Below are 24,755 nucleotides of genomic sequence, written 5' to 3' on the forward strand. Positions count from 1 at the left end.
AAAGAAAATAATTTTTAAGTGATTAATGGGAATTTGTAGGCATTACAATACACATCTAGGAAGTATGAATTATTGATTGTTATTTCTCTTTGTTTCTTGATTTTTTTTTTCAAAATGGCAGACAGACACATATCAAATTTGATTTATTAATCTCCTATATGTTTTGACTGCATAAATTCCCCTCTGGACCAAAGTACCGTAGGTTTGCAATAACAGATGCCACATACTAATTCATTAGGTCTAGTCTTTTAGCCACTATTTTATGTAATTTTCAAACACAATTTTAGACACATTAAGTCGTTATAATGAAATGCTACATTACATCATAGGAAAAACACCATCACTATCGCAACATCTATAGAGTAAGGAGTCCCTATTTTTCTCTATAAATATTTAGTCCTCCCACTGTTACCAGTTGACACCGGGACCTATTGTACATTTTCCTACGATACTTACATTGCACCCATCATAACTGGTTATTACCTATATACACATAATCTTTCCATTACCCAATTAAAAAAAAAATTTTTCCTTCTCAAAATCTGCTCCATCTCATTGGCCAATTCTATTATTCCAGAATCCACTTCTTCATACATAAACGAATGCACGGTACCATTATTTATTTTTCGATTTTGGAGCGTCTTTACAACCCTTACACGATGATATTAGAAAAACTTTTTATTTTTATATAAAAACACATTAGTAGACTCAGAGGCTGAAATAAAACCATTTTTTATTCAACTAAATTTACGACATTCAAGGCCGCGCTATTGCTTTTTAAAATTTGGCCTTTTTTATGCTATTAATTAAAACTTAGTTACATGAAAAAGTATAAAAAAGGCCAAATTTTTTAAGAAATATGACCGCCTCAAATGTTGTACATTTAGTCTCATAAAAATGATGAAAAAATAATAACAATGAAATTTTTTCTGGTTTTATTGTAGCCTTTGGGTCTTTTACATAAAAATGAAAAGTTTTTCTAATTTTTGTGGCTGTCAAATAATTTATGCCGCTAAACTACAAAATTACTCTAAATTACATTGCCTATGGAAACACTTACTTGTTATATATTTGTTTACTTCTCTTTTCCGGGCTCATTATTGACACTGCTCAGACCATTAACTTTTTTTTTTTTGGTAAATTTTTACCTTAGCTCCACCTCCACAATTTTGTTTAAAATGACAATTTTTAAAGGTTTTCGACTATGCTGAATAAAACAAATTTTTAACTTTGACAGAGACTTGAGATATAAAAGACATGCATTATGCACTGTAATTCAAACACTACAATATTTCCTTTAGATATATACACAGAGAAAGACATTGACAAAAGTTGAAAGCAATGAATGTCTAACTTAAAACACTGACACAGTAGCTGATTTGGTAGAACACAATATTTTTTTTTTTACATTCTTAAAATCACAGTTACAACTTTTTATTTTTTAAAGAGAAAGCAAAAAAACACTTTTTGCATTTGATTGTAAAAAAAAAAAAAGTCCTATTTCACTTACATTCATGAAAATAATATTTGGCAATGTCAAGGAGAGAATGCCAGATCTATATAACATTTTATTCAAGTTTTAAATATTTTTATCATGAGATAATTCTATATAAAGAGAACAAACTAAAATAAAAATGCTCAAAAAGAAAATAAAAGAAAAGAAAAAATATAAAATAAGAAAAAAATAAAAATTTTGAAAATCATCTTTTTAAAAACAAACAAAAAAAGAAAAAACTTACTTTAAAATTCTTTGCTTGAATTTCTAGCAACCTCTTTTTGTCGGCAACACTTTTGCTGCGCAGTGGAGCTTTTTTCTCTTCACTTAAATTCAGCTCGTTCTAAAGAAGACAAATGAAACATTATGCAAAATAAGAACTATGCAATATGGTCACGCATGCATATACATCATGCAAACAATATTTGTTTTCACAATAAAGAAATACAAAAATAGAGTAATTTCATTTATTGAGATTATTCAAACTTGAATTAGTGTGTCATCACGATTTGTTTTGAATTGTCAGCCATTTTAGAAGAGAAGAGAAATGTTGTTCCAAACAAAATGGCAATATTAATCTAAAGCTTTGAATTTTTAAATCATGAATACAAAGATGAAAAGTTATGTGCAGGAATTATAAGAGATTCAGTATATTTTATGGAGTAATTCTGGCTTCTGATTGGTTGGTAGCAGAACGTGGTTCCATCTGATTGGTCAATTCTTATCACTACCGTTTTATAAATATGACCTTCCAATTTTTTGTAACTTTATCCTGATAGTTATACCAAAAACATTGCAAGAATTTGTTGCGTCAATTTCACTAAATGAACATGCCTTTCGCTTTGATGACAATCTCGAGGCAACTTTGAAATTGGGCAGAGACCTTCTTCAGTGTCTCACAATAGGCTACCAAAGGCATTTACCTCATCCTTTGTGTTGCGGCTAGATTTGTAAGCATTTTGTTCCATCATGCCCAATAAAAAGTTAAGGGAGTTATAGTCAGGAGAGCTGACAGCCATGCTTGGGTGTAATAAACGGTAACACTCAGTCTTTCTGCCACATATACAACTTACCTGCAGCTACTTACAGAGTTTCACTGCATGTAGTCATCAGTGTGAAATCTGGAACCGTTGTTGGTTTCATGTCAATAGAAGAGGACTCATTTTCTATTCCTTTGGTTAACACCTGCAGTCTTATCTTCCTGAGATTTTGCCAGAGATTGGACATTACTGATGAAGTTCAATACTTTTGAAATATAGATATTAATATCAAAACTGCAAACAAAACCAGGGAGTTTTGCAGAGAGACATGCTTGCTCCTTTCCTTTACATTCTGTGCCTAAGATTATGCCCTGTGAACATCTACTGATATGACATCGGTTTCTACAAAGTGTAGGAATGTGTCTTTAAATTCTTTATCGTTTTTGTCCTCATCCTATAAAACGTCTATAAAACCTCAATCTAGATAAGGTATCAACAATCTCTTTAACATACTCAATCTCAAAGTTGAATGCCATCAGTCTGATCGCCCAACGTAATATTCTGAACGTTGTAACTTTTTTGAGTTGAAAATAAATTCCTGTGGTCTGTGATCACTTTTCAACAAGAATTTTTTCCCATCAAGAACTGTCTTGCTCTGTCTGTTGTCCACACTATGGCTAGTGCCTCTCTTTCTATATTAGAATAATTGTGTTCAGTCGTTAATCTTCTCGATAAGTACATTATGGGATGACCATCTTGTAACAAAATACCGGATACAGAATGCTCACTAGCATCAGTAGTTAGAGTTATATCCTTCTTAGAGTCAAAAATTGTACTATTGGCTTTTTCGACAGAATCTGTTTTAAGTTTTCAAAGGCTTTCTGTTGGTGTTCTAACCAAATGAATTCCGCATTTTTTTTCTTAACTTCGCAAATGGTTCTGTCAACTCTTATTTTGGTACATATTTTCTATAAAAATTTACCAAACCCAAGAAAAACTAACTCTTTTATTTTTTGGTGTAGCCACTTTTAGAATTTTCTCAATTAGTGCTTCATCTGGAGAGATCCCTTCCTTTGATATTGAGTAACCCAAAAATGATATTTCATTACTGTTGGTTACACACTTTTTTGTATTTACTGTCATGCCAGTGTCTCTTAGCCAGTTCAGTATATTTTCAGTCTTTTTCTTTACATCATCTTCATTTAAATCTCCAACACATATCGTCTTGATAAATAGATGGTATTTTCAACATTTCCTATCACTTTTTCAATAATTTTTTGAAAAATGGCACTTGCCGTTTTTATGCCATACAGCATCCTTTTCCACCTGAACAAGCTTATATATGTGTTTATGGTCGTCACTTCTTGAAAATTTTCATCTATGGGTATCTGGTGGTAAGCTGAGTTTAGGTCTATCTTCAAAAATACTTTCATTCTGGCGAGTTTATGTAAAGCTACTTCCACATTCGGAATAGGGTACGAGTCGGCGTAAACTTTATGGTTCACCCCTATTTTATAATCTCCACAAATTCTCAAATCACTGTCTTTTTTTTTTATACCACAATGGGTGATGCCCATTTAATAACTCCTGAAGGGGGCAGGTTCTAATAAATCTTCTTTTATTAACTTTCACAACTTAGCTATTACTAACGGTAATAAACGCACTGGTACTGTTCTCACTTTGTAGTAGGAGGGGGGGCACACATTTTCTTTCAATTTCAGACTAGCTTCATAATTTTTTTAATTTTCCCGTTTTTTCCATTTCTATCTCATTAATCAACTTTGTTGAATTTATTTTTAATACATCATTCCCTAACAGTCCATACATTTTTCGGCAATTTGTAACTATAATGGGTACTACTTCATATTTTTCTTTTAGTTCTATTGAACCTTCAAAGTAACCTCTAATTGCTATAATCGAGCCATCAAACCGACGTAATTGTATGTTGCTTTTTTTTAAAAAAACGTTTTCCCATAAATTTCTGGGTATTATAGTCACTTCACTGCCAGTAACTATTTGCATTTCAACAACACAATTGTTGATTTTCATTTTTATATCTCCATTCTTAGATCGAGTATTTTGTATATTATCCTTCTTTACATTAAAAATTTGTCTATTTTCATCCTCTATTCTTTCCACATTTTTCGTTTTGCATACTTCTTTGAAGTGATTTGTTTTTAAACACTTTGAACATGTTTTTCCAATCGCTGGGCATTTTTCTTTTTTCCTTTCAAGAATTTTTCCACAGTAAGTACATTTTTTTCTTTTCGTTTCTACCGTATACATGTCAGCCATTATTTCCTCGTAGAAGTTTTTTTTTTTTATTTTGGTTGTAAGTATGTATTAATACCTGCTGTTGTATAAATTCTAGACACATATTCAAGGGCATGTTTGTAAGTTGTAACTGTTCCATTAGCTTATATCTATGTGCCGAATTATACATACCTTCAATTAATCTTAGTTGGATCAACTCTTCTTCTGTTGTCTGTTCTTCTGTCCCTAGTTTTTCAAATTCAGTATTTACTTGCACTTCTTAACCGGTGTAAATATTTTACTATCGGTTCATCCTTTCCTGCTTCATTGCCATTGATTAGTCGTTTCTGCAATCACCAGTCTCATATTTCCCTTGATAACCTGACTTATTTCTTCGGACGTCATTTCTTCTAGTTCTCGAGGGTAAACTATTGTATTAACCTTCATAATTGCTTCACAACCAGCATTAGCCATGAACAAGTCGGTGGTTGTCTTTCAACTTTTTGCTTCTCGCATTAGCAGCAAAGCAATGAATTCATGTATTCCAGGTCTTCAAAGACCAGAGAGTATCCTATCATTGACATGTCGTGTATAAACGCTAAGCAAGCGTTCAACAACCCCCTGTTCCAGTTGGTGTCAGTTTATAAATATGACCTATCTGCTCATATGTAAATTATACTTAATTTGCATATCACTACAGAAACAAAATAAAATAAAGTATATAATACACATATATATAATCAACTAACATAAATAATACCATAAGGCGGGGCAAATACCATAATCGGAGGCCAGAAAAACATTGTATTCTACATCGTAACTTGAAAAAACTGTATCCTAGAGCCACTATGTCCCGGGGTTCTACTATGACAATAGATAATTCGGAAAACCTCATCCCAACCACATTAACCAACTTGTAGAAGATACTGGATGTTATTAAAAAGATGCGCAGCTGTCAGCTCTCCTGACTGTAACACCCTTGAAGATTGGCTGAAAAACAAGTTAGGAGAACCGAGAAGAGTTCTCGACCTGATTAACAGTATGTTTTATGTTTTTACTTTGTAAAGAAAGGCTGAGAGGACAAGTCAATAAGTTTGCACAAATTACTCACAAATCCAATATTGCCCCTGAAACATCCAAACACACTTAAAAGCATGAAAAAACACAAGTGACAAACAAATTGAAAGACTGCATAGGCTACTAAATGTACAATTAAAGCAGACAGAACAAAATTAGCAGGAAAAAATAATCCAAAACAATAAAAGAGGTGCTCTTTAAAAGGATGACAGAATTGACAAAATCATATACCAAACAAGAAAAATCACAAATGCTATGAATTTAAAAGGGGAGTGTGGTCTTATGCCAATTTCGGACCCCACTAGCAGCATATTCCTGCACACTATGTAAACTGCCAGACTGCCAAACAAAATTTTTTTTTATTGTTGCGCGAAAACATCGGCCAATGTTAGAATGCAAGACAACAGTTAAAAATGAAGCAAAACAGTCATCGTATGGTAATTTTAGTGAACAAAAATATTTTTATTGTTACAAAGAAAATCCAATAAAAATTTATTAAAAAAATTTTTTTTTCAAAGAAACCTAAACATTCATCATATGGTAAGTTTTATAAATATTTATTTTTGTGACAAAAAAAAATATAGTGCAACAACTGATAACACACAATTGTCCATTTCATAATCATTAAAAAAAAAAAAAAAAAAAGAAAAGATTTTTGGCTACTTATTTTCAACCCTACCAAATATGTTGCAGTTAGGTTGTTTTTTTTTTTGGTTAGGGTTCAGGTTGAGTTTATTCTCTTTCTAAATTGCATGTGCATAAGTTCAGCAACTGTTTGCTTTGCCTATCAATTTTCTAGTTTTTTTTTTTTTTTTTTTTGTGACAAAAATCAATAATTGCTTCAGGAGACTAAAGCGTCTATGCCAAATCGATTAGATTTAGCTGACTTTAACTAATTTAAAAAAAAAAATTATTGAATTTTCCCGTCTTTTTTATTGCACTTGTCAATTGTTGGCTGCTGTAATTTCTTTGGCCAAGCGTTTTAGCACTTTCCTGCAATTAACGTAACCTGCTGGAATGAAGACGAAACGTCTGTAATCTGCATAAGTACTTAAAAAAGGTTACATATGAGGTATAACTAGAAAAATGTAATCCATTTGGTCACCTACTGAGCTAAAATTAAATTGTTTAAATTAGAGAAAAGAGCGTTTGCAACGCCATTTAAATGTAAAAAAATAAAAAGATAAAATCCAAACTTCATAGAAATAAAGTCACCATTCCTCATCAAAACAGGACAGATTGAGTAAAAAAAAAAAAAAAAAAAAAAAAAAAAAAATGCATAAAATTAGCCATTGAAAATTGTAAACAAACATCACTTGCATCCTGTATATACAGTTATAAATACACTCACATTTTATGCATATAAAGGGTATTTTTTTATCAGTGGCAGACTTTGAATTAAGATAAATCACAGAAAAAAAAAAAGTCTTATTATGCAAATACATATATGGCTTATTACAAGAGCAATTTTTGGCATTTATAATTTGCATACAATTTCGTGCATATAGCATAATCTAGAGGTTCCATTTTCACAAATTCTATGCATTAAATTAGGCTGTATTTCAGCAATAATGCATTGAATGCTGTTTTCCAAGTGGTCTATTGTGTCTGGTTTATCAACTTGGGACATGGGACTTTACATATCCATCAAGAAAATAATCTAATGAGGTTAAACTGCATGAAGTGACCAGTTGACAGGTCCATTTCGTAAAATTATTCGTTCAAACGTTTTTCTCAGTATATGGATTGTATTATGCCCTGTGCGGCATGTGGCTCCATCCAGCTGAAATCATAAGTCTACAACATTAATGCCTTCCAGTTGAAGCATGAAGAATGTGGTAATAATTTTTCTGCATCGCTCACCTTTGATGGTTATGTTCTAACCATCATCACCTTTGAAGATATATGGACCAATGATTCTACCAGCTCATAAAGTGCACCAAATGGTGACTTTTTATGGATGTAATGGTGTTTTCACCATAGCTTGTGGATTAGCATTCCTCCAAATTTGGTAATTTTTTGATATAGCCATTTAACAAAAAGTGTGCTTTACTGAAAAAAATTTCCTTAAACTATATCCAATGGTGAGGCCTAAGCTTGCGGGCTTTGGGGAGTGTGAAGTCACCCTTTAATTGCCATTGCTCACAGGTCCACTCTGACCCAGAGTGGTAGTACATGCTGGGTCCCAACTATGGGTTAAATAGAAACCAACCTCAAAAAAAATTTTCTATTTTCGGCATTAAATAACCTGAAAAGGGTTGATATGCCGTAAAACAAAAACAACCAACCAACCATTAACTACTGCACAAGTTGAATCTTATAAGCACACAAAATTTTCATAAAGTCGAATGGCATGAGTTTAATTGTTGAGCATGTCAACGAAATGAAATCATCAACACTACATTATACAGCAGCAATTGCTTGTTGTGTGTACACTGAACAATATCTTACAAGATGGATATTATCGTTTAGAGTGAACGTAGTCTGAAAACGCTTCACAGTTTCTCTAATTAATCATTCTGGTGACCAATTATGAGCACCATAAAATTCATGTATTACATGGTGTGTTTCTCAAACTGAGCGTGATTTTCAAAATAAATTTGAAAATGCTGCTCGGGTGTCAGTCTCTTGATGATGAATTAACAAACTAAGCTAAATTCAAAATAACTGATAGTTGCCAAATCTATAACTAAAGTAAATAGATTTTCACATAAAAATAAATAAATAAATAAATAAAAATAAATAAATAAAAAAAAAAAACCCTTACCAGAAATTTTTCGAATTGCTCGCTAACCTCGTCCTCGGTGATCGTCAACGTTGGAGTGGTGACTGGCGGAATAGTATCTGGTGTATCATCCACACCCTTTTGGACGGCCAATGGGTTGAAGCTACGTCGGAATTCGCTGAATTTCTCGAACTGGAAAAGGAAAACATAGGTCATTTATTTGGTGCACATATAAATATACCGATATATGCGAGTATTGGTTTATGAAACAGACTCAAAATTAAGGATGAGCAATTTATATGCAGTGTTTGATGCAGTTTTAGAGCTTTATGTGATTTTATGTTTAATTTGCTTACTTTTATTTTTTTTTTTTGCATAACTATACTGCAGATATTAACTGCTGATCACGAGAGATTATCCAAATTATGTCGATTTACTTATCTGTTAAATGATCAAAAGCGTCTATCAACTTGTTGCTTTACACTTGTCATCAGATTGTAATAGACATGCAGCAGCTTATTTGTCTTGTCAATTTCAAATTTGTTCCTACACAATGTAATTTATATCCAAGAAAAAATTTATATCCATGCAATTAGTTTAATCAAATATTGTCTATGCATATAAAAAATTTTTACTTAAAAAAAATCGTTAAGAGTATTACTTGCATTTTCCTTATTCATTTAAAAATAAAATAGCATCAAGTGAATATTAGTGCGAATAATTGTTTTAACAAAATTTACTCGAAAATTAATATGATGAAGAGGTCATATTCTTTGTATTAGAGTGACAACTGGAAGTATTGCTTTTGATTATGGAGAAGGAAAGTTGAAAGGGTAAAGTTAAAATCATAATTTTAAAAATGTTTAGATAAGTTGAGAAAAAAGTAAATTTTGTCAAAATTGAAATTCATAATCTGAAACATTATATTTAGTGTGACGTCCAAAGAAAGTCATTTTTGGTTTTGATTTAACAACTGAATAATCAAGAAATCATTTTGTTGGAATGTTGGTGAACAGTACACACATATCCTGTACACGTTTCTATTGTTTTGGATACTCAGAGAATTATTCTCATCTTCGGTGTTATTGGCACAACATTTCGGTCGTTGTAACCTACGACCTTCCTCAGGCATTAAATCCATGTTTTCTTTTCTCTAAGGAAAAGAGAGGTTAGCTCTACATTGCAAGAATTCGGATCATGGGTTTGAGGGTGGGTCCGTAAATCATAAAGAAAGTTCAATCTTCAGGAATCACTAAGATATTTTTAAGGCTTTCCTATGACTCGATTTCATGGAATATGTTTGCTAATTGTCTATATTAGTGAAAAAATGTTTTACAAAACAGAGGACAGACATCCTACGCATATTATTATTTTTTTATAATGATTTATAGACACACCCTCAAACCAATGGTCTGAATTCTTGCAATGCAGAGCTAACCCCTCTTTTTCTTAGATAAAAGGAAACATGGATTTAACACCCGAGGAATGGCGCAAGTTACAACGACCAAAACAATGTGCCAATAACACCCAAGATGAGAATAATTGTCCGCGTAACCAAAACAATATAAATATTCACATCTCATCTCAAAAATTCAGAATTGTATCCTGTACATGTTTTCTGGTATGGACTTAAAGCCCATACCAGAGAGAAAGGCCATGTCTTAATTTCAAATCCTGCATTAGGCATGTATGAGTTTTCTGTACTGTAAAATTTAAGAGTCCATTTTCATTTGTTGTTGGTATAATTCAAGGGAGATAACTTGAATATGGTTCAATAGGCATAAGTCTAAATATACTCAAATAACAAAGAGCTTTGTTCAGCTGAAAGAATTTGAAGGTTCGTGTTCAACTGAATGAATTCAAAACAATTTCTGGCGTTCATTGACTGAAAATCTGGAAGACATTGATTTTTTTTGAGTACAGAAAATTCTATTGGTTTATATTTGATCTAAGTTTTATGGAGTAGAAAACTAGAAGGCATCAGAACTAGTTTAATGGCAACAAAGATATAAGGACTGATACATTGGAAAGCATGCATAGGACAAACTGCAGTTGTCAATGAAACCTATATTTCAGTAACATTTCAACAAAAAATGGCAGACATCTAGGAAAGATGCAGCCAGATACAAAATGAGTGGTAAATAAAAATTATATGTACAATTTCTGATACAATAAAACCATCTCTCCCTTGAGATTTGATGGTAGTACAGTCCTTTTAAGTTTATCCCAAAAGAGATGGGCAGAACAGATTCTTTAGGTGAACTGCCTACCGGACTCATCTTCAGAATTTGCTATTATATTTTTTAAGAGACTCGTGCTTCAGTAAGATCATTGTAAAACAAGAAAACCTCTAATGCTGACAGGATTCCTGCAGAGGTGGATAAAAACCATTATATTTTTCATATTCACATCAAAACATGCAAGGAATTAAAACAATTTCCAAAAATGCATCTGCATTTCTCACAAGAAAACGATAAGTTTGGAGTTGGTTTCTTATTATATTGTATTTTTTTCTCTTCATTTACTTTCCACTTTTGCTAAATTCCATTTTTTGTTTTCATTTTTGGAAAATTTTGCTTTTCTATTTTAATGATTCATGAGAAAATTGTTAATAAAATCTGCTAGAATTTATCTGCTATATAAGATAAAGCGAGTCTGTTCCTCAAGTCTTTATGGTTAATGACTTCCTTTCTTCTACAAAAATGTTTAATTCTGATTGGCTAATTTTTTTTTTATGAAAGATTGATCCTTGTTATTAAGAACAAAAAATGTATTTTGATTCAATTGCTGCAAAAAAAAATCTGCCTTGGAATATTTTAAAAATGGATGCCATCTTAAATAATGATCTAGATAACAGTGGCAGCAAAAATAAATGTTTAGTATCACAAGAGATATAATCATCCAAAATAACTTAGTTGCAAACGCATCAGACTGAAGATCTAAATGTCTTGGTTTCAATCACGGGTCATGGTGTATACTTTTTTGCTGTTAATATTTTTTACTATTAATAATATTAATACTATTAAAAATATTTAATATTTCATTTCTATTCATGTAAAAAAAAATGTAATAAAAAATTGGCTGTAAAGCTACACTTCTGGCATAAATGTCCAAAAATAGAGTGTGAGAAAGATAGAAAATGAATGGGAATATGATCAATGCATGTACTTAATTATCATTTTTATCATATTTTTGTATTGTTATTGATTTTCCCAGGTTTCAGTATGATTGGTGTTGCTTATTTGTATACACACTGTTGGCTTGCACTATAGAATATGCGGACTTTACCTGTGAAAAGAATATCCCCACCCTCCTCCAGTAGGGCTAGCTTTCTAAGGATAGGATCTCAGTGGCTGCACAATTCATATTCTGGTAACAAGATTTGCAAATCCTTTTTTTTTTTTCACTATTTAACTTGATCTTCCTTTCATCAGACATACACCATCCCCTCTGGAACTTTTAAATACAAGGTGACGACTGAAAGTCAATAGTGCTAAAGAAATAAAAATCTTGACCATTATCTTATGTTGCTAAATATTATTTTTTTTTTATTAATAAGTCTGAAATGAAGAATGACTTAAAACTTAGTATGAGTCTACTGCTTGTGGATCTCCCGTCTCAACCAAGGTCATCACAAACATTCCTTGGTATATTCTCAACAGAAGTTGGACTTATCAGTGGATAGCAGAGTTCAAAACCAGCAAATAATTCTATAAAAAAAATGTGAAGTGTTCTTTATTCATAGCAGGCAATCACCTAAAAAATAGTGTTGCAATAAAAATACTGATCCCGATCATCACATTGGGTTTGGCATCAGAGAAAGCCCATATAAAGCTTATAAAAGTTTTGTTTCAATGAATGAAATGTCTTCTAAAGTAAATTTGTTGAATTTCAAATTGTGCAGTTTGAATGTTGGAAGTTTGAGTGGAAGGTCGAGAGAGATTGTTGTGTTTTATAGCAGAAAAGGTATTGAGCTATGTTGTGTTGAACATGGAGAGGTAAACCTGGGAAAGAATGCAAGATATAAGTTGCTTTGGATTGGAAATGACAAGAGAAATGGTGGTGTTGGTATTTTGTTTAAAAATATAAAGGAAAATTGATTTGCATGCAAGAGGAATAGCTACGTTAAAAAAGATAAATATTGAGTGTTTGGTAGCTGAAAATAGATATTGACTTTAAAAGTTGGTGTGAATTACAGTGTCAATGAAAAGGAGTACTGTCAATTATTTTTTTAGATTGCAATTTTGTAGAGGAATGTGTAGATTAAATGATTGCTGTTAATTATGTAAATAATGCTGTTGAAGTGGATGAGAACTTTTTTCACAGCAATATCAATGTATCAGAATGTGGTTTGAGTAAAGATGCAAAAGTTTTATGCCAGGTTCAATTGTAATAACTCGTAGTAGGAAGTACTTGCTGTGGCAGGAGATATGAATGGTCATGCTAGAAAGAAATAACGATAAGAATATAGAAAAATCTTAGAATTTTATATTTGCTTGCATCACATTTAAATTTTTGCATGTTAGTACAGTCACGGAAGCTGAGACAAAATTCCAAAGTCTAGCAATTCGAGGGAAGAAACTATTAGAGTAGAAAGCTTTCTCGCATCTAGAGACCTCTACAATGAATGTTTGTCAGGGGTATTTATGTTGATGGGGTACCAGTGCTATAAGTTTGTTGGAGCACACATTTCATTAAAGTAAAACAGGCACAGGGATGTAACATTGTGTTGATGCGACAGGAGTTGGAACTTAATTGATAGGATGAGACTGATTAGATTAAGAGTGGTAGATGCACCAGATGGCAACAACACTCCATACACGGGCGAATGGTGGTTTTGTAGAGATACAGGATACTGTCAGGTGTAATTAGTTTTCTAACATAGTAGAGGGAGTTCACCTTTTTTTTTTCAATTTTAAGTTTAAGAAGGTTTATGAAGTAAACAGAAGGTTTATTCCCAGAAAAATGATTTGGCAGTTGAAGCAGTGTACTCATACCGAGTATGTGTAGCACAAATTCAAAGATGAAGTGAATGAGTGCTCGATTAGCAGATCCATTTTAGAAAGTGTGGAAGAACAGTAGAAGTTGAAGGTAGAAAAAAAGGATGATGATAAAATGAGGAAGTTCAGAAGTGTCTCCAAGAAAAATGGAAATAATGAAGTGAATAAGCCTTTGTTCTCACGGTTTTATCACTCCTTATTTTCAAGGATCTCCCAAATCTCATTGTAAATTCATTCATCGACATACATGCAGACGACACTACCATCTATGGCAACACTTCAAAGGCCAATGATGACCAGAGTCTCCTCTCTGATCTTGAATATATGGTGCAATAGGTGGTTGGTTAATTTTAATGCATCCAAAACCAAGCTCTACTTTTTAATCACCAACGCTCTGATCGGCACTTGGCCACAAATGGCGTTTGTCTCAAAGAAGCACCCTACTTCAACAAGCTTCTTATCTTCACCCTGACCTGAAATGGAAGACTTCCATCAAATCTGTTGCCAAGGTCGTTGGAAAAATGGTTGCGTCATTCTGCCACTTCAGAAAGTATCTCACTCCAGACTCAATTCTCTCTCTATATAAGAGCCAAATACATTTTAAAATAGAGAACTGTTGTCACATCTGGGCAGAAACTGCTTGAAACACTCTGTCTTGATAAAGTTCAAAACTGACTTTGAAATTAGGTGATGCCCTTTTCTCCTCCCTGCGACCTCTTTCCCACAAAAATGTTGAGAGTCTGTGTCTGTGCTAGTGTTATTATTTTCATAGCAAGTGCTAGTCTGAACTTCAGTCTATTACCCCCCCCTCCTCTGCCAAACTCACAAAAACTCATCTAACTACTATCACTACCAATATTTCTCCCACTGCCTAAATCTACCACAAATTCCATGAATAAAGTTTCTTTCCTAAAACTGCCGACCTGTGAAACTTTCACTGGCCTACTTCCTAGCTGACTACAACATGGTAGTCTTCAAGTCGAATATAAACAAGTTCTTGTTAAGCCGCTCCCTTAAATAATCAAATTCTACCCAATTTTCACAGCTAATGATTACTACACTGTTGTTTCCGTGATTACCTTAAATTCAGTTACCCTTATCCTTGAGTGGCTTTCAGGCCTTGATAAGATGTGGTGACTCTTGTAAAAACGCATACCTGAATATGACATACAAAATTGTCAATAAGTCTGACACTCCTCTCCTGACACTGCCCTGATTTGAGCTGTGGTGGCCCTCTTCAATTCAGGGATAGTCTAAGGATTATTAAATAGATATTATCTTCAAAATTATCGTTTAGAATTTTTTAGATGAGGATTCTTCAAACTACTTTTTTCATCTTGAGTGTTATTTTCACAATGTTTCCGACAATGTAACCTCTGACCTAACCCAGACGTAGCTTGTTGAACTCTAGAATCTTTCCGTCAAACTCAAGAATATGCATGGAATTTTAAACAGAACCCACTATTTAATCCAGAAGGAAAACATGCTCTTATTGCATCAACCATAAACAGATAGAAATCTTAGGTAACTCACAATGGTATTCTTAGTATCACCAACACTGAGGATTGAACCTTCAATGTCTAGGAGAGTTTCATTTAGAACAGGATTATCTAGTACTTTATCCATTACACAACAGGTCCTTGCAGATAATCCAAATAATTTAAATTATGTTTGAAATAACTTTGATAAAAATTAGTAGTGGAGGGCGAGTATAGATTAAGATCCAGTGAGTGTGAAGCTGATTCAGGATTACCTCTACTATTGATATCACTGATAAAACAAAGACTGTTGGATATTCATGACAAACTTGGACAAGTCAAGCATAGACTGAAATTTGTATCAAATATTGTGAAAAAAATTTGTGAATTCTATTAATGACTAGCAGGCCATTCGGTGTTGCCTAGTCGTAAAATATGCTTAAATATTATATTTTAATTCATACAGATTTCGTATTTATTATTATAGAGACAATTCTCTATTGATTATTATATTGTACCCAATATGTATAAAAAAAAATAAAACAAAAAAAACAGGCTCCTTCAGTCTTGGACAGACTAAGGATACCCACGAAGGGTTACCTGCACATTAAATTTTTTGTGGCAGGAGGTGCGCAATCTCCAACCACACCTCTCCGGAGATGACATTGTTAAATACCAGTGGCAAGTGAACCACAGGACGACTGAAAACAAATGCCGAGATAAATGGAGAGCACATACAGCACCTAGAATTCCCAAATGGTCACCCATCTGATACTAACCAAGCTCAACGTTGCTTAACTTTGGTGATCTGACGAGAACCGGTATGTCAACACGATTATGCCGTACACCCAATATGTATAGTAATGATTTTAAAACGTTAAAAAAAAAAAAAAAAAAATCATCATTACTGCCTGAGCTATCGTCTCACAGACGGCTATAAAGGCTAAAAATTAAGCAACTTCAAGCTATAAATGTATATGTACGCATGCTCAGAAGTTAGCCAATTTACTCTTGCCAAGGTCAATATTTTTTTTTTTTTTTTTTTAATTTTAACCCCTTAGCAGCTATTTTTACAGGCTAAACCCAAATTGAAAGCGTTTTCAAGGTCTAAATACCCTGTATGTCAAATTTCAAGTCTGTAGAAGTTTGGTAAAGACATTTTGCACACACAGACAAGGTCATGTTATATATATATATATATATATATATATTATATAAAAACATGTCCATGTGCTAGAACGTTTTCATTTTAAATTCTATGCAATCATGCACAATGTAGTAACTATGTACAAAAATAATTCAGCGTAATAGTTAAATGAAACCCATCATCTAATGAGAAACCATGAATAAATAAATGCTCATTTTTCAAAGGAATATACAAATTAGTTAACCTTCATGAAGTTGCTCGCATATTCATGACTGAGTATATTAAAAAGTTTGTTTCAATATTTTTTAAATAGAAAAAGAAGGCTTCTAATATCAATGTCAGAGCTAGAAAAACCCCAACTTTATAGGTATATATAGATTTCATGGGGGGCATTTTTGAGGCTTGTATTGGATTTGGCAAAAAACTATTAAGAGATTTCTTAGAAAGTACGCTTATCTTACATACAAACACATTTTGTAGATACACCCATATTACACCCACACACAAGGTTCTTTTATTACATAACGGATCCAGAGGAGACAATATCACCTTTGTTTTTCTACTGTGAGATTCAACGCCATTTTACTTTCTACATGAATTTTGCATTAAAAAAATAAATAAATAAATAATTGGTTCCTCTTTCTAAATGTAAATTTTTTGTCAGCTCATTTGTCTGTTTTTTTTTAAATGTTGACTTGCAGAGACGTTTTTACTTCTATCATACTTACATATATTCCCCACCCTTGAACACGGAAGATTTTCTTTCTTTCAGACAAAAGAAAGATTTTTTTTTTTTTTTTAATGCGCGGGACAAAAACCATCCACTCCAACCTACACAAAATTCTCTGCATATCTCATAAGATCAGATTTCTCGGTTATCAAAAAGACTTGTATGTATAGCTTTTAATAAAGAACAAGCTTCAACGGGTACCACCTGAAACACTTCTTGTGTGACAAAGAGTGAAACAAGGATTGCATAATCTTCAACTACCTTTACTTTGAAATTAATTGTTTAAATCCAGTAACAAGGAGAAATCCAAGGGGACAGGATAAATGTTGGGAGAAGCAAAAAACTGATACTATTGCAGAGGTTTTCCTTTTCCTACATGAGAATCCAACCTACTATTTAATCCACAGCTAGATGGAGGATAGCTGGATGGAGAATAGCTGGATTAATTCCTGTTAATGGTGAAAGTGATGCACATTTTGTTTTAAATAAAAAAAATGCAAAAGTGTCACGCCATCATATTTGGTGTAACATCTGTTTAACATGCTGTCATGCGTTGAACAGCTTTTAAAAACTGACATCCAAACTAATCTATTACAGGCCAGGTTTATGTTTATCCTTCTTTCTCTCAAGTTCATTTTTATCACTTCCTTCTAGATTTTCCTTGGCCTTCCCTTGTGAACTTGACCTGTTAAGTGTTCTATATCCACTGACCAGATAACTCTTATCCATTTTTTAATGTGACCAGACTATCAAAGTCTCCCATTTTGCACACATCTCCCTATACTATCTAGATTTAATCTTCTTCTGAGGTCATCAGAACTAAGCTCGTCTTACACATCAATTGTATCATTCTCCTTATGCAACACATGTCCTCAACTCTCACTGGTCGGGTTTCACTTCCATACATGCTCACATGTCTGATAGACTTTTCCCATTGGTTGACAATGCTAATGCTCTGCTGGTTAATAAAAGCAAAAGTTCCATGAATTCACACCATCCACTCCTAATTTGTGAAATCACACTAGCATCTGCTCCTCCCTGTGCTCCAATGATATCACTAAGGACTTGATACGCACTGCTAAAAAAAAAAAAAAAAAAAAAAATCTCTGAAATAAAATTAAGGAGGTCTTCAGAGCACTACTAAAGATAGCCTTCTGAGTTTCTTGCAATTCCTTTCTCCCTTTGAAAAGAAATGATGTAGAGTTTCTTCCTAAAGTTTGTTTCCCAAAGACAGAGTTGGCAAATTAGAACATAAAATTGAAAATACCTGAAAAACTGACAATGAATGAAACCTGGCCCAGTTCATGTGTAAAGAATGAATAATTTTCTTTAATTGTGAATATTATTCAGGCCAAGGCCGATCAAGAATCTACCAACTTTGTGTATTTATTTTTGTAACATTGGATTTTTAGCTGGATACACAGACTTTTATGACATGCATAATAGAAGATATGGCATCGGATAAAAATAATGACATTTTCTAACAACAAAACAAAAGTGAATTGCGAGTTGTCTTCAATAAGTTTCCAGACTTCTTTGTATAGCCATTTAAAATTGTCGTTGACTCTTGAAAATTCAGTATGTTATTGCTATACATACTATGAGATGACTGACCAATTTTTATAATATCAAGTTCGAATGAACAGTTACAATAGGAATTGGAATACACCCTTCTAAAGCCCGATTGTCACAGCTAGTTAATTAATAAAATGCAATCTTGACATGGGGACGTCTTAGAAGAATGTTATGTAATAAAATTCCATTTTAAACTTGGAAAAAAAATGCTACAACAACGTATGGAATGCTTTAGCCTATTTTTGGACTATCTTGCATGAATTGAGCGTCAGTTTTTGAGTGGCAAAGAGATTCAAAGAAAGGCAGGGAGACTGTGAGGGATGATGAGAGGCGTGACAGAAGTAGGTCAGAACACAAGAGTTTTTTTTAATTCAATTTTCACCCCAAACAAGGCACAGTGCCACTTTGAAGTAGGAAGCTACTATCGAGAACATGTGTTGCAGGGATATTATGAAGGGAGATGAGTAGCAAGATGTCTGTTCACATTACACTTGAACTTCTGCATGTCAGTACAGTTGGGAAAGCAGAATCCCAGAAGGGAGTTCCAAAGTCTAGCAATTCTGGGAAAGAAACTATTGGAGTAGAAGGCTTTCTTACACTTAGGGATCTCTACTGTGTAGGGGTGGGATTTAGCTGCTTGCCAGACTTGTCGGGGTATTTACATTGATAGGGTACAAGTGCTTGTAGTTCGTCAGAGCATTCACCATTAAAATACTTGTAGAACAGACAGAGGGATGCAACATTTTGGCAATGGGACAGAGGCTGAAGCTTAGATGACACTCCAGGACCTATTAGGTTGGCGACTCTTTTGAACCCTGTCCAGAAGTGAGAAACTAGTAGCAGATGCACCAGCCCAAATGTGACAACAGTACTCCATACACGGGTGAATGGTGGCCTTATAGAGGTATAAGATAATTTCAGTCGTAAGTAGTTTTCTAGCATGGTAGAGAAAGCCCACCTTCTTCGCAGCAGTTTCAGCAATGCTCTCAATGTGTGTTCCAACTCATGTTCCCTATGAATGTTAGGCCAAGGAGTTTAAAGGAAGTACTTTCAGGTAATGTTTTTGGCCAGTGGTAGAGAAGGTTTCTTGTAATTATTGAAGGAAACCAGCTTAGTCTTGGCAGCATTGAATGTGACCATCCATTTTTGTCCCCATTCCACTACACATTGGAGGCCATCCTCTAGTGTTTCTGCAATTTCTTTAGATATGTGTTCATTTGTTTTCCCCTTGTACCTGTTATAGAGCATGATCTCATCAGCAAATATACCCATCTCAGAGACAATTTTATTTATGAACATTAGGAATAATAAAAGGTCCAAGGACAGACTCTTGAGATACTCCCACATTTATATCATACTGTTTTGATATACAACCGTCGAGGACAACCTGAATTCTTCTTTTACTTAAGGATTTAATTACATTATCTATTCTTTCAGTGATACTGTATGATCTGATTTTCCTGAGAAGACTATCGTGCCATACCCTGCCAAAAGCCTTAGATATATCAAGGGCTACCGCTCTATCCTCCCCTGCTTTGTCAAGTGAATGGTATATATGTTCAGAGATTACAGTTAGGATATCTGCTGTGGAATGGGCTTGCCTAAATCCATATTGATGGTCGGTCCGAAGTTTAGCAGCTGTAAGTTATGCAGACAATTCATCTTGGACACACAGACAAATGATAGAAGCATAAACCAGCAGCAGTATTTGAAAATGAAAATGACAAAATTCTATGGGACATGGATATACAAATGGATAAACCCATTCAAGCAAGAAGACTGGATGTCATAATAGTTAACATGAAGGAAAAGTCTCGCCAGAGTGAAGACCAAGGAGACTGAAAAGCCTAACAAATACACAGAACTTGCCAGAGAGCTTAAAGGGATCGGAAAAATGAAGAAATGAAGATAATGCCAATAATAGCAGAAGTACTAGAAACAATGCTAAAATACTTTGAAAAAAGAATGTGTGAGATTGGAATCAGAGGGATGACTGACAAGATACAACGGATAACAATAATGAAAATGGCTGAAATAGTAAGGAAAACTGCGGAGACTAACATATGAGCTAAAGGCACAAACTGGACATACAAAAACTGCTATGGATGTAAAACACAAAGAAACATCACATGGAATCATGAAAACTGAAATTGTTTAATTGTAAGTGAACCCCCTCTTCACCCCTGCCTTCCACCTGTTTGTGTGTGTGTGTCACCATAAACTGGAGCCACACCAAATAAGTGAGGAAGGTCAAAGAGGATGGAAAGACCAAGGAGAGAAAGCACTAGCCAGACCTCTGCTGTACGAGTGCAAAGAGGACTGGAACCTTCAGGAAGCTTATTGCTACCTAAATTCCAGTGAAGACTAATGGTCGCTGCCAACGAGAAATCAACGGTAACGCAAATTCATCTGCAAAGCTTATTGAAAGAGGTGGAGAGTACTGGAAATCTGGGGAGACTTGTCACTCAGATTCCAGATTACACCACAAGTTGTTCTCAAAGAGAAATCTTTGATGATGACCTGTGTGACTAGTCCTAGTGAATAAATAATAAAATTATAGTTACAGCATTCACTGATGCCATACTAAATAGTCAAGTTGTTTACGATATGTTTTTATTAAATTCTGCAGAAATACCTGTTAATGTTCTTAAAAAGCTGTCTGTAACAATAACAATATAAAATTACCATCAACAATTAAGCCTGGTCCGTATTCTGCAGAAATAACAGTTAATGTTATTTTTTCTTTTCAAATTGTTAAGTGAAAATACTTTTAAAATAAATAAAACTGTAAATTGTTTTTTAGTATAAATAAATAAAAAAAAACACAAAATGTGCTTTATTTTTGTTTTTATTAGATTGTTAGATGAAAGTATAGACCACCAACAACAAATATAAAGCCTGGTCCGTATTCTGCAGAAGTGACTTAATGTGGTTATGTATTATTATTATCAAGTCGTTAGGTGGACATAAGTACCTTTAAAATAAATATACATGTAAATGTTTTTTCTAATATAAAAGAATCACAAAACGTGTTACAATATCTTTTTATTAGATTGTTAGGTGAAAGTATAGAACACCAAAAACAAAGCAAGGTTTAGATTTCTGCAGAAATACCTGTTATTAATTATTATAAATTCATGTGTAAATGTTCTGTTTTCTTTAGTATAAAGAAAAATAAAGATACAAACCGTGCTATGATATCGTTTGATTAAATTGTTAAGCAAAAGTACAGAATAGTTATAAAAACCAGTGCCCGTTTTTTGGTTAAAGCACTTTTAAGATAACTAAATGTTATATTTTCAGTAATAGCAATAGTAATAATAATAAATAATGGTATTAGTAATAATACCAATAATAATAATAATAATAATAAATAATGGTATTAGTAATAATACCAATAATAATAATAATAATAATAATAAATAATGGTATTAGTAATAATACCAATAATAATAATAATAATAATAATAAATAATGGTATTAGTAATAATACCAATAATAATAATAATAATAATAATAAATAATGGTATTAGTAATAATACCAATAATAATAATAATAGTAGTACAGGGTGGAACAATAAACTTGTCACTCTAAAGAAAACACTATAGCTTTATTTAAAAAAAACAAAACTTTTATTGAAAAAAAATCAATTCAGGTAACTTGATCATGTAGTAGAGCTGTCATCTATTCAATGTAGCCGCCTTCAGCCTCAATCACCATCTCAATACGGGTCCAGAACTGAGAGCATGTCTTTTCCACAAGTGCCAGTGGAAGCTCGGCGGATGGTGACAATCAGGCAGGCTTTGGTGTTGTGGGAGGTCATGTTGGTGATGTTCTCGATGTACGAGGAAAATGAAGTAGTTCAGTAGGTTCAGGTGGGGGGGGGAGGAAGAGGGGAGGCTAGTGAGAGAACGGTACAAAATCTAAGCACTCTTTCTGAAGCCAAATCTTTGGATTTGTGAGTCAGTGCTGAGTCCTGCTGTCACACCCAAGGTCTGCCAATGGCCACCTGATTACACCAGAGAATCTTCACACTCTTCAGCACATCCAGGTACACTTTGGTGTTGACTTTCAAGCTGATTTTGAAGATGTGAGGTGGCATGATGTGACCCTCACTTGAAACCACACCAAAAACCATAACTGTGACTGGAAACTTTGTTTTCATCACTCTGGGCACGTCCCTGTTATTCGTGGCAATCCAGTAATGCATTTGGAGGGTGCTGGCAATAACTTGGATTAGTAGAGAGCAGGAGTTGTACAGCAGCACATTTCTGATCTCGCTTGTTGAACATCGTGTCACTTTCAGACATGATAAAGGCTCCTATCGCTGTTGGGATACACAACTGTTCAACTAATAGATGGTCTGCAACAAAAAAGAAAACCAGTTTTCATCCAATTGAAAGGGAATCATGTCTTTTCTAGCGTGACAATTTTATCGTTCCAGCCTGTAGTAATATTAGTAGCAGGCAATGTAGGATCTGTATGTATGAAAGTTAATAAGCAATACAAAATCCTGTTTTAACGGTTTATGTAATGAAGCAGATGTAAAGAGAAAAAAAGTGGGTTTCTGCTGTTCAGCGCTTCCATACATACGAATGTTGAAAACTGTAAGGAGAAAAGCGAGCAGTATTGCGTGAATAATTGTGTACATTTTTTTTTGATGAATTAGGAAAACGATTTATGAAATTTATGGTGTTTTAATGAAAAAAATTAAAAGTAATAAAATGTATAAGACGAAATGCAAGAAGATAAATAGTAGAAACCGGCATGTTGCTTAATTGTATTGTGAGTTTTCTATAATTTATCTACATGCCAGTTTCTACAGTTTATCTCCGTTAATAGTAAACATATTTAGATACAGGTTAACTTACAACACAGAAATGCCAATAATAAAATAATATTAAAAAAAAAAAACAAACACTTATTCCATTTCATATACATATCCAACATTTTGAATTCTAATGACTATATTTTATTAAAAAAAAAAAAAAAAAAGAAAAAAAAAAAGCAATTGCATCATATATTTAAAAATTTTGGACAGCTATATGTCGGTTAAAATATCTCACTCCATGCCACAAACGCTATACACACTTTGAATGATAAGCCCCCCCCCCTCAGAAATAGAACATTTTATTTTGTTCCTATTTTTCATGTCTCCATCATGTTGGAATTATATTTCCATAATTTTCATATATATTTATATTAATTAGCAGAAGTACCCGTCATTGACTAGGTTAAAAAAAGTCTTAAAAAAAAAAAAAAAAAAAAAAAAAAAAAGAAAAAAAAAAGACTGATTTATGAAAGTATGAAAGATGATGAAAAGGGTATGTAGGTGTAAAGAAATAGCTTCAATCTTTTAGGGTATCAAAACTAAAGCAATTCTCTCAAATAAACATGAGGGGGCAGTAGTGGGAATCTTTGACACAAATGTATGAACACTAATTAGGGTTCTCAATTATAAGTGACGCCCACGGGGGCTCACTTCCATTGGTGTGAGTGAGCGATGTAACCCATAAAAGCCTCTCTTTTTCCATGGTGGGGTTATCATGGTAAGTTTGGCAGCTCTACATCAAATGGTGTGAGCGTGCATAGGGTTCCCATTTACAAGTAAAACCCTTGGGGCGTCCACCCCATTGATGAGGGTGGTAAGTTATCCTGCCAAATTTGGTAGCTCTACATGAAATAGTGTAAGCGTGCATAGGGCTTTTCCCCTGGGGCTCCGCCCTCGTTCGTGGGAGGATGACTTCATCATACCCATTTTTGTTCCTTAGTACCTCTTTTATGATTGTATGCAATCAGTTTAGTATAAAAATAAACCATATAGGAGCATATTCGCGTGCAAATCGACACACACACACAGCCATATCATATAGATATATTAGTATTCCCTCGCTATTTGTGGGAGTTGTGATCTTTAACCCCACGAGTAGCAAAAGAACAAAAACAAAAAAACAAACGCGAATATTGGATGCAGTTTTAAAACGTCTATATATGAGAGTATATAGGATACTAAATACTTACCAATACAGTAATAATATAGTAATACTGAGTACAGTTATGTATTTCACAAAACTTAAGTACAGGAAGACAGTAACATTACATAGCATCGTTACCCATACTGTATTACTGTATCATAAAATAATTTTCTATGCGTACAACATATGCATTAGAATTGATAGAAAGTGTAACAACTATAAAGTCAAACATAGACATAACTACACTGCAGTACAATTCAGTAATAATAAACAATTAAAAACATTAATACACGGCTACAAAAAATATGCACTGTACATA

The 24,755-nt window shown here is 33.4% G+C and overlaps 1 protein-coding gene and 1 pseudogene across 3 annotated transcripts in view; both read right to left on the reverse strand.

The window, feature by feature from the left end:
- The window catches only part of LOC145283583 (protein diaphanous homolog 2-like), a 182,230-nt gene that overhangs the window by 120,780 nt on the left and 36,695 nt on the right, over positions 1-24,755 (reverse strand). For all 3 annotated transcript variants that reach the window (XM_080132506.1, XM_080132505.1, XM_080132504.1), the window contains exons 2-3: positions 8,573-8,722; positions 1,740-1,838 (exon numbers count right to left, since the gene is read on the reverse strand). In XM_080132506.1, the coding sequence (XP_079988632.1) occupies positions 1,740-1,838; positions 8,573-8,722 (249 nt within the window). The remainder of the gene's footprint in view (positions 1-1,739; positions 1,839-8,572; positions 8,723-24,755) is intronic.
- Positions 15,740-15,856, reverse strand: LOC145284148 (5S ribosomal RNA; annotated as a pseudogene).

The sequence above is a fragment of the Euprymna scolopes genome, chromosome 8 (genome assembly GCF_053919585.1).
Source record: "Euprymna scolopes isolate OS-2025 chromosome 8, ASM5391958v1, whole genome shotgun sequence".
In the NCBI taxonomy this organism is placed as follows: domain Eukaryota; kingdom Metazoa; phylum Mollusca; class Cephalopoda; order Sepiida; family Sepiolidae; genus Euprymna; species Euprymna scolopes.